Here is a 16,255-nt window from a genome sequence, read left to right as displayed (position 1 = left end):
TTTTAGAAAAATTCATATCTGTTATTCTTCATGTATGTTTAACAACATGTTTAGATGTTATATTCACAATGCTGCTGATGGCTGTGCACCAGTAGGTACAGGCATAGGACCCATATTTGCAAGGATCTACTTTTATGCCTGCCAACACCAGTCACTTAGTACTGCTTTGATCTGACAGATTTAGATTATATCTTCTGATTAAGGGGCTTCACTGGTGGTTTAGACAGTAAAGAATCAGCCTACAATGCAGGAGACCCAGGTTTGCTCCCTGGGTCAAGAAGATCCCCTGGAGAAGGAAATGGCAACCCGATAGTGTATTCTTGCCTGAAGAATTCCATGGACAGAGGAATCTGGTGAACTACAGTCCATGGGGTCACAAAAAGTCGGACACAACTGAGTGACTTTCAGTCACTCACTTCCTATGTATCTTGAATGTACTTCAATTTAATTTCTCTGAACTTTCTTTTTAAAAGTCTTCCCCACCCCCCTTTTTCTTCTGTTTAGTTGGAAGGCGCTGAACCTTCTGGGCAGCTTCAGAACATTGATGAAGAAGTTATCTCTTCTGCCTGCCGTCTTGTGTGTGAGTGGGCCCAGAAGGTGTTAAGCCAGCCATTTGACACAGTCTTGGAATTAGCCCGCTTCCTTGTAAAAAGTCACTATATAGGCACCAAGTCGATGGCAGCGCTTACTGTAATGGCAGCAGCACCACCAGGTACAAAATTATTAACAAGCTGGAACTGACAGGGTGTTACTACATCTAGAGTTGGTGGTAAAAAAAGAGTTTAGCCATAACACTTCTCTCTCTTTTTAGTATTTGTATATGTTCACTCTTCATTTAATTCTAAATTCAGATGGGCTTATTGAACTAACAAAAATAATAATAACAGTTTTTTCATGATAAATTTTAAGTTACAGCTTTGTATGTTGATCTGCTTAAATATGAAACTGTTATGATTTGCTAGTTGGTATTTCATTAATTTTTCCATTGCTATTTTAAAGTTTATATGTTTATATTTGAAGAATATATGTATGTGCACTTTTAAGTATATATGTGTTTCTTAATCAATAAGTATTACAAGTAAATAGTAAAGTTAAGTTTTTAAATTACTTGCTGAGACTCCTATACCCAAAACTAATACTTATAAATGAAGTTATCTTTGGACAATGTGAAAGGTACCTTGTCTTACAAAAAGTAAATCATGTGAATGAAGCATTACTATGAAATAACAAGAGTGACTTTTTAAATATGCATTCAAATAGCTATTTTTATTCAGGTAGGAACTCTAGAATTGACAGTTTGAGGACTGGCAGTATCATTAGAATAATGACTCCCTTGTAAGTTAATAGCTGTATAATACCTGTTTTCATGAAATTTTTCAAATGTCTTATTTCGGTCATACTTTAACAACCTAAGAAAGAGTGAATAAATTTTGTTATTACTCTAGGAAATTATAACTTCTTTAAAAAAATTTATTAATGTGAAATGGTAAATTTCTCACAGTGAGGACTATAATTATACTCTTAAATAACTTTATTTTTTTATCTTAACTTCATTATTTTAATAAGGAATCCTTTTCCTCTATGTTTAAGAAGCTTTAAGCATTTGTGGTATGTGTGTGAGATTGTTCTGTTCTCTCATTTTTTTTGTCATTTGAGGACCATCAACATGACCAAAATTGCCTTTTACAAGAGCCTCATCATAATTTTTCATATCTCAATATAAACTGGATGACTCAAATCCATACATTTACAGTTACACAGGGGCTGAGGAGTGCATGGGCAGCCTGATGTAGCTAGTTAGTTCACATCTCTTACCTCATTTATTCCCATGGCAATCCTGTAAGAGATGTGATATTTATTCCCATTTTAAAGATCAGAAAAAAAAACTAAGGGAAAGTGAAAGAAGTGAAGTCACTCAGTCGTGTCTGACTCTTTGCGACCCCCATAGACTGTAGCCTGCCAGGCTCCTCCACCCTTGGGACTCTCCAGGCAAGAGTACTGGAGTGTGTTGCCATTTCCTTCTCCAGGAGATCTTCCCAACCCAGGGATTGAACCCGGGTCCCCCGCATTGCAGGCAGATGCTTTACCATCTGAGCCACCAGGGAAGCTCAAGACTAAGGGAAGTTAAGTAATTTGTCCATAGTCAATCAGATGAATTGTGGAGCCAGAATTTGAATCCTGATTTGTCTGTCTCCAAAACCAAGGTTACTCCTTTACATAAGACTGTTCTAACTTCTAGCAAAACAGGTTCAAAAAAAGATATGGGCCGTTCAACTTTCATGTTCCCTTTCTCCTACCCCTACTGACACCCAGAAGAGGAACACATTGAGGATTTAAGAGATATCATAGGTATCTAGATATCATGATATCTATGATATCATAGATATCATATAAAAGAAACATCTGTCTTACTTCCCACAGTATTCACATAGGCTAACTAAAAAAATAATGTTGAATTAATGGATTTTTAAGGCGTGTGAAGAAAGGTATATTCTATAAATGAAAATACTGACAATCATATAAATAGACATTTGTATAAATAGATAATATATAATATATATTATACAATATATAACTAGACATATAAATAGATACAATATATAAATAGACATTTGTAACTTTTTGAAAGTAGCTTGGGAGGCTGTTCTTTTAACAACTGTGTCATTACTCAGTATTTTAGAATCTCCTGCAATTTTGTTCTCAGCCACTGCCACTTTTAAAAATACCTTTTGTAGTGAATAATCTTCATCCTTTGAAGATGAATCTGTTTTTTTATAGTCTCCATATTAAGAACAGGTTGTATTACAGATGTCCTTTTCTAAGTCAGCTGCTTGGAACCCGTTCCCATCCAGAAACCCTGGCAGGAGGCATCAGACAGAGAGCTTTTGGTGGTTGGCAGAGGCTCTTGGGGTGCAGGTGCTGAGCAGCCGGAGCCGAGGCTACGGGTTGCAAGGGAGCAGTGTGATTTGAGTTGGATTTGAGGGGGAAAAATAGTACTTAGGTGATTAAAGGGAAGGTCAGAAAATGAGAGATTGTTGAGGAATGAGTGTGTGGGTGAGAGTTTACAGGTACTTTCTCTCCTTCTCCCACTCACCAGGCTGTTGCTGTTCACAAGATGAAAAGCAGAACCGTCTGGGGAAGGGAAGGGCAGGGCGTGCCCTCAGGACGGGGTGTCCTCCCCTGGCCTCTCTCCATTCTTCTTACTGACTCTGCTCCCTTTTTGTTGATCTTAATACCACTCCCTAGATGTGAAATGAGCTTTTGAAAAATTAATTTTCTTACATAACCAGTTTTTCTTAAAATACATCCCGTGTTTATTTTATCATTCCTTTTTCTGTGTTTCATCTTACTACTGCTTGAAAAAGTTTCCTCGGAGACCTTTTTTTTAGACTTTATTAACTTCAGTCTTTCTCCTAAGTCATATTGATATAATGTTATCAGTTAAAAAACTGTAGTACCTATTTTTATGAAATTCTTGTGGAATTAAAGACTTGTTTTCCCCATGCATTTTTTCCTAAGATATAGATGGTTTCTGCAAATATGTTTTGAGTGCCCCTTGTGGGCTGAATATTAAAATCATAAAAATGCATGAGTTTCTTAATTAGAGAAGAGGGGAAGGAGATTTTCTGACATCTACTGATAAAATGTAAAACATGTTAGCTTGACATTGACTTGTCTTAACTTCTGCACATTAGTGATATAGCTACTATTCTTTTCAAAATCTTCATCTGTTATTGCTGGTTTAACTACCAAGTTGAGCCATATTTTAAGGTTCAATTAAAACCATATTGGCAAATATTTATAAACTGTAAATGTAATGTTAATGTTTTGTAAAGAAATTGTGAGTTAAAATGTCCTAGGTTTGTTGCTTTGTCCAGTAGATGGCTACATAATCAAAGAAATTGAATTGTAACTGCCTTCTCTAAAGAGTATTTACGCTCTCCTTTCTGTTTATTTTCAGGAATTAAAGGAATTACCCAGCCTTCTGCTTTTATACCTACAGCTGAAAGTAATTCCTTTCAGCCTCAAGTGAAGACTCTGCCATCTCCTATTGATGCTAAACAGCAATTGCAACGGAAAATCCAGAAGAAGCAGCAAGAACAGAAACTACAATCCCCTTTGCCAGGAGAATCCTCAGCAAAAAAATCAGAAGGCGCAGCAAGCAATGGAGTGACTAATCTCTCTAATGGGAACCCTGCAATCCTCTCTCCTCAACCTATCGGTATCGTCGTGGCAGCTGTCCCTAGTCCCATTCCGGTAATATCATTAAACAGCATTTGGCATGACTGGGATGGTGGGAAGTCCATTGTTTAATTAAAAGTAGCACAGGAGAAGGCAGCAAGCAGAGGTATGCTGCTGCTGCTACTGCTAAGTCGCTTCAGTCGTGTCCGACTCTGTGCGACCCCATAGACGGCAGCCCACCAAGCTCCTCCATGCCTGGGATTCTCCAGGCAAGAATACTGGAGTGGGTTGCCATTTCCTTCTCCAATGCATGAAAGTGAAAAGTGAAAGTGAAGTCGTTCAGTTGTGTCTAACTCTTAGCGACCCCATGGACTGCAGCCCACCAGGCTCCTCCATAAGCAGAGATATAAATTCAGGTATAAACTGAGTTTGTGACCACACAAAGATTTCACTTCAGTCAGTTGTCTTTTATTCAGGATATACGTTGTTATCTACAAAATAAGCTATAAACAGAACAGAAGTGAAATTACAAGACACATAAGTTTGCGTATTAACCAGTCAGAGCTTTACATAGGAGATGAGTCATTATCAGAGTTGTTTCATCTCTGGCTCAGCAAAGATGACACAAAGGCAGGCTTTTTTTTTTTTTTTTTGGTTTAATTTTTTTTTTCTTTTTATCATTCAAATGGAACAAAATTATAATGTGTATCGGTAAATAGTCCCATCTCTGGCTTGCTGAACACAGGACCTCGGGCAAGTCTCTTAGTTACTCTGAGTCTCTCTCCTTATCAACAAATTGAGGGCTGGGTATACTCCTTGCCTGTCCCACACTACTGAGGTTACGACGAACAGGCTTTCAATATGAGAGTGTATCGTACTAAAGCAAGATAGTATTTTAGGTTGTTATTTGTGATACTATTAGAAAGATATTGTATCTTATTTTTTTCTTGTTTTTATCATTATCATCGTCATCATCCTGTCATTAAAGCATGGAGTACCTGGGAACCATTCTCTTGCACTGATCATTATACAGCAAACTGGGGAAGGCGGTAGTTTTATCTGAGACCTTATCCACAGTGGTTTGTTAGTAATGTCCAAGGTCAGTCCACGTATAAGACAGTCTCCCCTGTGAGTGAGTCATCTTGGCACAAATTCCAGTTAGTAAATAGTTGTGATAGTTCTTCAGATTTTATCTCTGCTCTCTATAACCTCCTTAAAAAAATCACTGTTTTAGCAATGTGAAATTTTTTACTGACATCTTAATATTCTTCTTACATATCATTGTATTTGGTAACTATATTACACTGTGTTGCATGTATTATAGTGTTTATTTATCTGGTCTAAAAGAATTCTTGTCTAACATAGGAACTGTTTTTTTCTTTTTTTAGCATTACATGTATAAAATGCCTCAATACTAATGAATTACACGAATTGCTGTTTATACTCTGGACTTGATAAATCTGGTATTTTTGTTTTCTACCTTTTAACAGGTCCAACGGACCAGGCAGTTGGTAACTTCACCAAGTCCAATGAGTTCTTCTGATGGCAAAGTTCTTCCCCTCAATGTACAGGTGGTCACTCAGCACATGCAGTCTGTGAAACAGACACCAAAGACTCCTCAGAACGTCCCAGCCAGTCCCGGCGGGGATCGTTCTGCCCGGCACCGCTACCCCCAGATCTTACCCAAGCCAGCCAGCACCAGTGCACTCACCATCCGCTCTCCGACTACTGTCCTCTTCACTAGTAGTCCCATCAAAACCGCTGTTGTGCCCACCTCACACATGAGTTCTCTAAATGTGGTGAAAATGACAGCGATATCCCTCACACCCAGCAGCAGCAGTACCCCTCTGAAACATTCTGCCTCAGCAAACAGTGCTACAGGAACAACAGAAGAAGCGCGGACCATCCCACAGATCAAGAATGGTTCTGTTGTTTCACTTCAGTCTCCCGGATCCAAGACCAGCAGCACCGGGGGACCCTCTGCCGTGGAAGTCAAAATGGAGCCTGAGACGTCATCGGATGAGCCTCCGATACAGTGCCAAGAGAACTCTGATGGGACCGACATGCCCAAAACAACGCCTGGTGCCCTCTCGGGACAGAAGAGTAGTATAGATGGCGTAGTACAGAAACCTTCCAATGACGGTGTCGTTGAAATAAAAGCAACTAAGGTCTGTGACCAGAGGACCAAATGTAAAAATCGCTGTAATGAAACTCTGCCGGGCACTTCAGCAGGCAATAATCAGAGCACTGTCACTCTCTCAGTTGCCACTCAGAACTTCACTTTCACCAGCACCAGCTCACCATCTAATGGTGACTCAATAAATAAAGACCCTAAATTGTGCACTAAAAGTCCAAGAAAGCGGCTCTCTTCTGCACTGCAAGAGTCCCAGGTGCCTCCTATAAAGAAACCAATTGTGGAACAGCTGTCTGCAGTTATCCCAGAAGGTCAGAAACCAGGCAGTGTTAAGAAGGACCCAAAGGTTCCACATTCAGGGAAAACAGAGAGCTCGGCAGCAGGTGCTCAGATTTCCAGCAAGGTCTCAACACATGTCAACTCACACATAGTGGCAAGTCAGCCCTTGGATTCCTCTGCTCTTGTTACCAGCGATTCAGCTTTAGAACAGCAAACCACACCATCATCATCTCCAGATATCAAAGTAAAGCTGGAAGGCAGTGTCTTTCTCTTGGACAATGATTCAAAATCAGATGGCAGCTTTAATCCAAATGAGTGGCAACAGGTCACTAAGGATTCTGAGTTTATATCTGCTGGCTGTGAACAACAGCAAGATATCAGTGTTATGACAATTCCCGAGCACTCAGATATCAATGACTTAGAGAAGTCTGTTTGGGAATTAGAAGGAATGCCACAGGACACATATTCCCAGCAGCTGCATGGCCAGATCCAAGAATCTTCTTTGAATCAAATACAAGCACAGTCTTCAGATCAGTTACCTCTACAGTCCGAACTGAAGGAATTTGAGCCTTCTGTTTCCCAAACAAATGAAAGCTACTTTCCTTTTGATGATGAGCTTACACAGGATAGTATTGTAGAAGAGCTGGTGCTCATGGAGCAGCAGATGTCAATGAACAACTCTCATTCTTATGGTAACTGTTTGGGAATGACCCTGCAGAGTCAGTCTGTGACTCCAGGAGCTCCAATGTCATCTCACACCTCCAGCACCCACTTCTATCACCCAATTCATAGCAATGGCACTCCAATCCACACCCCCACACCCACGCCCACGCCCACTCCCACCCCCACCCCCACCCCGACCCCCACATCTGAAATGATTGCTGGGTCGCAGAGTCTGTCACGGGAGAGCCCTTGCTCCAGGCTGGCCCAGACGACACCTGTGGATAGTGCTTTGGGAAGTAGCCGACATACACCCATTGGTACGCCACACTCTAACTGCAGCAGTAGTGTCCCTCCCAGCCCCGTGGAATGCAGGAATCCTTTTGCATTTACCCCAATAAGTTCCAGTATGGCATATCATGATGCCAGCATTGTCTCAAGTAGTCCTGTGAAACCAATGCAAAGACCCATGGCCACACACCCTGACAAAACCAAGCTTGAATGGATGAATAATGGGTATAGTGGGGTTGGTAATTCATCTGTTTCTGGCCATGGCATTCTCCCAAGCTATCAGGAACTAGTGGAAGACCGTTTCAGGAAACCTCACGCTTTCGCTGTGCCTGGGCAGTCTTATCAGTCTCAATCCAGACATCATGACAGTCATTTTGGTCGTTTAACTCCTGTCTCTCCTGTGCAGCATCAAGGTGCCACTGTGAATAACACCAATAAACAGGAGGGTTTTGCAGTCCCTGCCCCTCTTGATAATAAAGGAACTAATTCATCTGCCAGCAGCAACTTCAGGTGCCGGAGTGTGAGCCCTGCTGTTCATCGCCAGCGTAATCTTAGTGGAAGCACCCTCTACCCAGTATCTAATATCCCCCGATCCAATGTGACCCCCTTTGGAAGTACAGTAACCCCTGAAGTTCATGTTTTCACAAATGTCCACACAGATGCATGTGCCAACAACATAGCTCAAAGAAGTCAATCAGTTCCATTGACAGTCATGATGCAAACAGCCTTCCCAAACGCTCTTCAAAAGCAAACGAACAGTAAGAAAATAACCAATGTTTTGTTGAGTAAACTTGATTCTGACAATGATGATGCTGTGAGAGGTTTGGGCATGAACAATCTGCCCTCCAATTACACCGCCCGGATGAATCTCACTCAGATTTTGGAAACGTCCACTGTCTTTCCGAGTGCCAATCCGCAGAATATGATTGATTCCAGCACTTCTATTTATGAATTCCAAGCACCATCTTACCTCACCAAAAGTAATAGCACCGATCAGATCAGTTTTTCTCCTGGGGATAATCAAGCACAATCAGAAATTGGAGAGCAACAGTTAGATTTCAGCAGCACTGTTAAAGACCTGTTGAGTGGAGACAGCTTGCAGACCAGCCAGCAGCTAGTAGGTCAGGTAGCATCTGACCTCACTAATCCTGCGTCTGACTTCTCTAGCGACATCAGGTTGTCTTCTGAGCTCTCAGGCAGCATCAACGATTTGAACACTCTAGACCCAAATCTACTGTTTGATCCAGGTCGTCAGCAGGGACAAGATGATGAACCTACACTGGAAGAATTAAAGAATGACCCCTTGTTTCAACAAATTTGCAGTGACTCCATGAGCTCTATGACTTCATCAGGTTTTGAATGGATAGAAAGCAAGGACCATCCTACTGTTGAAATGTTGGGTTAAATTGTGTTTTATAATATGTAGCACACTGTAACTAAAGACATATGTATTGTATTTGTCTTAATGGAAGTGCCTCCCGCAGCAGAAACACTTAACTATTAATTGTGACATTTTAAAAAGAGTTTGCTGCCGAAGTGGTTTCTTCTTCAGTAGGAAATGGTTAGACTCGCCTCAGTTCTTACCAAGTTTCTGAAAAGAGTAGGCTGTAGAAAAACAAATATTAGGTTTTAAATTTTGTAATGTTCCCCCATTTAATCACATTGTTTGCTAGTAAACAAAAGAATAACCAGCTTTTACAAGAGCAGTCTAGATCTTTATTTTGTATAAGTTCATTTTATTTCATTGGTTGATCTGCACAGATTTTAGAGGAAACCATTGATTTTAGATATAGGATATTTTGTTGTTGTTGGCATTATCTTTTTAAGTATGAAATCATAGCTAAAGTGAACTGTAGACAAGAAGGTCTTCCTTGAAACAGGGATAATATTCAGGTTATTATAAGTATTTAGGCTTGAAGCATAGAGCTACTGTAGAATGAAAAACTAAAATCTCTATAGGACTTTCTGGGACTTCAGTACCATTTGCACCTGCAACGAAGGGCTTAAATAGGAGGAAATAATGGAAAATGAAATATTAATATAAGGAAAGCAAAAGCTGCACTAAAATTATTAAAAGGAAAAACTAGTAGCCATTTTTATTTGTGACCTTGCGTTAGTCATCTTTTAAAATGTTAGTTTTAATATGGAGCTACCACAGAGACATGCACACATGCAGGCGCATGCACACACACACATATGTAAACAAAGCAAGTAAGTAATGCGAAATGTTGTAATTTAATAGAACAAATGCAAGCATGTTAGAAGAATATCTTATGTTTTATTATCTGGTTAGTTGAGTAAGGAAATTTAGAAGGAAACTAAAAAGCATTTTTTTAGTTTCATCACAATATGTCTGTATGCACATATTAATTTCTATTTAAGATTTATTTTGAAGATTTTTATTTATAGTATTCTTAAGTCCTCAATTTAGCGACTGGCTCCTTCACTCCTCCTGAACATAGAAATGCAGTTTGATTATGGGATCCCTTTGAAACACAAGCAAGCAGGAGAGAGATAACACAAAAAACTGAAAAGACAACATTTCATCACCCGAGGTCCGACGTCACAAATCTTTATCTCTGATAAAACAAAGGGGATATCTAATAGTACTTGAAGAAGAGGAGCATTTTACAACATGCTTAATTTATTTATTGTGATAACCACAATTGCAAAAAGAAGCACTCAGGATTTGTTTTAGAATGTTTCTCTCTTATAGCTCCCAGTTTGTTTTGTGAATAATTATTTATGAATTTCATGCTGACACAAGTCTTCTCACTAGTTGACAGCTCCATTTAAGTGATTTTCAAGATTAGTTTCAAATAGACTTAAAAATTTGCCATTAAATTTTTAAAGTTATCCTTAAACCATTGCTCTGCTATCTTGAACCTAACTAAGCTTTCCTTTACCTTAATTAGTAAGCCAATCAGAAGACTACAATCAATGAATATTTAACAAATGTGATGAGTTTATTACGGTTTCATTGTTCAATAAATTTGCAAGATAGGATATTAACATTTTGATAAATAAATGGTGCTAGGGTTGGCTCAGAGGTTTATATATTGATATGTCCTAGTTACTGACATTTGTGTGTTTGCTGTTATCTTGATTTAATGATCTGTTAGATATTTTTTCTTGATGCTAGTTATTTCTTCACTGTACATTGAGACACAGCACTACTGCACACCAAAGTATGCAATACCCAAAGGAAACTGTGTGATTTCTCTTAACAAATGATGGGAGCCTTTCTATATGAGATACTCTGAAAAGGAGATTTTGAGGCCATTCTAATCCCTTGTTTACATTATTAGCTTCCTACTAATATAAAAAATAATGGGAATCTTTTTTGATAAAAATATAAAGACTGGAGGATTTTTAACCCCTGTATAGTATTGCAGCAAACACTTTAAATTTGGTTGAATTCGTCCAGCAAACTTTCTGGGATTCATATATTGCACTAAATTTGTTGAACCTGTGGTAGGCACATCTCTTAGGATAAATGCAACCAATACAGTCCACAGATTAAACTTTTTAAATGTGTTTCATTATGAAAAGACAAAATGTCATCAAAGTGACAGATAAAATTGTCTTATGTAGCAATGTGCATTAATCTCAATGAGATATTTCTATTTCTTATTCTCTTACATGAGAATATTACAGCAGGAAGAATTAAGTTTAGTTTGCTTCACCATGTTAATACATGATCACAAAATGTGCATGAGTGTTATTGACTTATCTTGTACAGTACTAGGTATTCCTGTAACCACTTTTTTTTTCTTGGCTGTATTGAAACTGGTTCAGTGTTAACCAGACAAACATAGTTATTCACAAGTTATTTACTTTTTTATGTTTACTAATTCTGCTTAGTTATTGTTGAATATGTTCTTCTCTCAGATTATTTTCATTGTTTTGATGTTTTAAACATTTTGCATACTGTTTATCATGATAAGACTTCATGAAGTAAATAATTTTGCATATAATTGCAATAAGCACTGACTTTTGAACTGAAAAGAAGGAAAGTGTTTTTTTGTGCAGTGCATCAGAGGTTCATATAAGAGTCTTGTACTATAATGTGCTTTACTACACCATAAATGACAAAAACAAGCCCTGTTTCATGTTTTCATTTAGTGCAAAAAGTCAAGATTTCCCCAGTGTTTTGTTGTCTGTTGTACCTGCTGAAACTACAGTAGTTGAATATTGCAGTAGCATTTCAGTTCTCTTTTTTTATTGAAAGTGCTCAAAAATTGTTTTTTAAATGTTTTCAAAAACAATTAAAAACATTTTATATTAAACTGACTGGATTTTAAAGTGATTTATGGGATGTATTTTATGTAGCGCGCATGTCATTTTGTAAACAGACCTGAAGCACTTCTTCCTTTGATCTCCTGAAAGTTGAGGAAATGGGGGAAAAAAATCAGCATAAGGAGGAGCAGTGCTGCTAATCTGGTCTCTGTCATTAATCCAGAAGGCTATATGGATCTTATCTTGTTCATCCAAACTCTGCTGTTCACTTATAATTTTTTACTGATGAATGATATATGACAGAGTTTTATGCTGTAACAACAACAAATCTTTCTTTTTGTTCACTGACATAAAATGTTTGCTTTAAAATGTTACTCTGTGGCGTACCTAGATATGGGTATTTGGGGATCTTTGAATTGAAAAATAATAGAAAATTGAGAATATTTTAAAGCACATCTATGTCCAAAAGCATGATAGGCATTTTGGTGAACCAGAAATACAAAGTGATAAGTGCACTGAAATTGTAAGCCACAATTTGAGCTCTAGGTCTGTAAGCAAGAAAGACCACCCAGAAATTTCAAATCTTAAAGAGTAAGAAGCCGCAGTCTAACTTGAAGGTTCCTCACTTTTGATACTAAGATGCAGCAACAACCAGTGCCTAGGACGGTAACTTATATTGTAGCCAGGTCTTGCCTGAGCCAGAGCCTCCTGCTTTGTGAAACAGATCTGTGTAGGTTTTCAGTAGCCCCACTCTCACCACAGGACCAGAGCCCTGAGTGTGGACGTGGTAGAAGCAATCATAAAAGGCAAGAAGAGAGTGGAGATTGGGAAGGGAGGAGGAGAAGAGTAGAAAGACTCATAAGAGGAGCCTGCAAACCAAAATTCTAAAGTACTTGAAGAAAATGAAAAATCCTAAGGAAGACAGTCAGCAGTCACTCAAGGTAAAATAAAAGTAATGTAATTCTGTATAGTTAAGTATTTAGGATTCTCAGTAATAAAGGGGGGGGTGGTATAATTTTTTTATGATCAAGAATAGGCAAACAAAACAGGAACCAGTGGCTATAATAAACCAGTAAGGCATTCTGGAGGGAAAGTGTTGTGTAGTACTTGAGGTGCTTTTGGCTACAACTGAGAGAAAACCTAACAGTGGATTAAGCCATAAAGATATTCATATTTAGCTTAATAAGAATTTTGGTGATAGGAGGTACTGAGGGTTCATCCAGTGACTTGTTTATCTTCTGTGTTCCATCAGCTCCAACGTTGCTGTTCTGTGTCTGTTGCCTCATGGTCACAAGACGGCTACCACAGCTCCAAATATTTTACCTTCATACATCCCAAACAAGGTGGTAAGGGCAGCCCTCAGCCTTTTATCAGAAAGAAAAAGAAAAGATATTTCCCAGGCTCTCCCATTATTCCTTCCCACTCTATCCCCAACTTAGTCTTATTAGAAAAAACAAGGTCAGAGATCTACCCTAAAACTAACTAGCTAAGATTCTTGATTCATTTTTTATAGCTCTGGGAGGGGGCCCATTTTCAGGAGCATGTGATCATCTACCTGAAATAAGTCCCATAACCTAGAGAAGATACAAAGGACTTAAGATCTAGTGCCCACTCTTGAGAGAAGCTCACAGTCTTGTAAAGAACTAATTGTGTGTTCTTTGTGAAGTGCCAAATAGAAATATATGTGGCATGCTATCTGGAAGGAAAACAGGGAAAATTCATACTCTGAGGATCCAAGAACTGGGCAAAAGAAGGTTCTTCCTGTTAACTAGGGCAAAATGTTAACCTGTGGTTTGCCTTCCCCCTCTAGAGAAAAATCAGGTATTATTGAATATAAATCCAAATTGCCTCAGTACCTGCTTTGTCATAGAAGACCCAAATTTTGATTTTTGTTAAGACTAGAGATTTATTTTGACAAACATTGCTATAAATGAATTTTAAACAATTAGAGTTTTACAGATTTTGTGGATGGGATAATTTATCAATAGTATATAATCTGAAATTTTTAAAAAATATGTGTATGAGCATCCCTGGAGCTCTAATCAACACATAAGTTTAGGAAGGGAAAAACAAAAAGACTATGATTTTCTAGATTTTATGTCTAAGAAGTACTTGATTTGGGAGAGAAAGGAAAATAATTTTGTAAATGAAATGCATTATGATATTAGGGTATTACTACCATATTATGATATTATGGTATTACTACCATATATAGAATATTTTCTTGCACTAAACCCTGTGCTAAATACTGCATGTATATTTTGGTTTTCTCACTGTAACAATTCTGAAAGAATATTGTTTTTCAAGTGAGAAAATTTTAGCTCAGAGATCAACTGGTAGGAGTAATAGCTAATAATAGGAAAAGCTGTAATTAACTTGGTTCCAAAGCCTAGTTCTTAACTATGACACTATATCTAAAGATACTTCTTCAAATTACCTGCTATAGTAGTTTGATTTGCTGGCTTCTTTGAAATGTTCTTTCTGGCTTAAAATTAAGGTTGATTTTTGTGGGAATTTTCTTTCTATGTAACTTATCCTTATATTTCTTATACTTCCTTTGCATTTTTGTTTTGGGATTTTGCTGTGTTTTGTGACTTTCCCCTAAATGAGTTCCCTTCCCTTCTCTCTGTCCTTGGAAATATATGCCCTCATGTATTGGAAATCAAGGGGGAAGTAAGATTTAAATAGAAAATTTTATTTTGCATATAGCCTTTCAAGCATGTCTTACCAGGTATACCTAATCATATCTACTTTAAAATCACTTTTTAAATGTCACCAGGAAATAAAAACTAGACAAAAAATGTTTTGTTGAGCAAGTGATAGATTGCTTGAAATATGTCAGTATCTGTGCCAGGAGTTAGAGAAAATGTCTGCCATTTTGAAATTTTATAGTGTGATGAGGGAGAGATGCACAATGAACAGGGTTGCAGGATGCAGTCACTGTAGCAGAGACTGCTTTTTGCCACTAGCACATTCTCCTAGCCATGTGCACAAAAGACATTTACCAGCTTCCCTCATAGCTAAGTGGAGCCACTTACCAAGTACTTAGCCAAAAAGATAGCATCAAAAGGTTTGTGTGTTTCTTTGAAGTGTTCCTGCCCTCCTTCCTCTCAGCTGGCTGGAGTGTAGATAGGATAACTCCAGTAGATAGAACTCCAGTCGCTCTGCAATGAAGCCACATGTGGAGGATGATGGAGCAACAGGATAGAAAGAGCCTGAGTCCCTGATGACTCAGGAAGCTGCTCTACTAATCCTGACTGTTGGCTCTGGGTGTGTTTTATGTGAGGGAGAAGTTTCTTTCTGGTTTCAGTCTTTCTGAGTTTTCTGTCACACAGTGTAAATGCAAATTCTAACCAACGAAGCCACTAGAGGATTTTAATGAGCAGCAGTGGGGAATGGAGATCACTACACCATCTTGGGTTCCCCTGCAGAATGGGTTCCCCTTGCATCTCCTTTTCACTGGAAATGGTAATTCAGCAGAGACTTAGAATACCCTGGTTTAGCACAGATTTGAATATTGTTTCATAACTGTACAAAAAAAAAAGGTGGATTCTAAGCTGCTTAAACAACTAAAGAAAATTAATGGGTTGAACTGAAAGTCACTATAGCTTTGTAGTTATTAGTGTTAGACCTAGGTTTCAGCTCTGCGAATTATAACCATAACCCTAGCAAGTTATATGAATACTAGTGATGATATCCATCTGGAGAACATTTTCTAGTGGTGTTCCACATGGTTCTGGCCTGTTTGCTGTTTTTGCCAACATCTTGAATGAAGACAAAAGTTTTACCCTGGCTAATACTGTGGAACAGCTTGCTAAATGTCTGTTCCAACCTCTTCCTCTTATGCAGATCCTAGAAAAGCCCAAAACATTTTCCAGGCTTCCTCACAGCTTGGGTTCTGGATATGTATTACATTCCTTCTGTTAGAGGCAGGCTTGCAAGATTTGGAGGATAAAAATGAAACAGAAGCAATCCTCCTACCCATTTTTGGTGGTTTTCTTGCAAGCAAGCTTGTAGTAACAAAATCTTTTAACAGCAGTGTTCTAGAGTCCTTTCTTGAGATTCTTAGATATCTAGAATTTTTAGGTATCATGTTCCAGGGCCAAGTCACAAGTTCTGTGAACATCAAGATGCAGTCACGTGGTGGCAGTGATGGTAACAGTGTCACTATCAGCAACTTCCTGGTCTGGCTTCCTGATCTCCAGTGATTCCAGGTACGAACTTGTTTCCCCAGTGGTCCACTCTACCATGCTGTTCTGAGAGTCATTTCTGGAGACACAATCTAAAGCTTGTTTTTTCATTTACATAGAAGCATCAAATTCCCTGCATTAAATAGTTTTCTGCTTAAAATACCTAGAATAAACATTTCCTACACTTAACCTTGACTCATACACCTATAGGCTAGAAGTCATGAACACTGAGCTCAAGATCTGGTTTCTGTCGTTCTTTCCCCTCTTTGCACTTGATGAA

General features: G+C 38.4%; 1 protein-coding gene across 2 annotated transcripts in view; it reads left to right on the top strand.

Moving 5' to 3' along the window:
- Positions 1 to 14,914, top strand: part of RFX7 (regulatory factor X7) — a 145,267-nt gene extending 130,353 nt beyond the window's left edge. Inside the window, exons 4-7 of one of the 2 annotated variants that reach the window (XM_068966494.1) lie at positions 505 to 712; positions 3,962 to 4,257; positions 5,673 to 8,663; positions 14,876 to 14,914. In XM_068966494.1, coding sequence (XP_068822595.1) covers positions 505 to 712; positions 3,962 to 4,257; positions 5,673 to 8,663; positions 14,876 to 14,914 — 3,534 coding nt within the window. Of the gene's footprint in view, positions 1 to 504; positions 713 to 3,961; positions 4,258 to 5,672; positions 8,952 to 14,875 lie in introns of those variants that run through there. The other variant, XM_068966493.1, reaches the window with a different exon arrangement.
- Positions 14,915 to 16,255: the final 1,341 nt, after the last annotated feature.

The sequence above is a fragment of the Capricornis sumatraensis genome, chromosome 2, assembly GCF_032405125.1.
Source record: "Capricornis sumatraensis isolate serow.1 chromosome 2, serow.2, whole genome shotgun sequence".
Classification (NCBI taxonomy): domain Eukaryota; kingdom Metazoa; phylum Chordata; class Mammalia; order Artiodactyla; family Bovidae; genus Capricornis; species Capricornis sumatraensis.
This window is presented reverse-complemented; position numbering and strand designations above follow the sequence as displayed.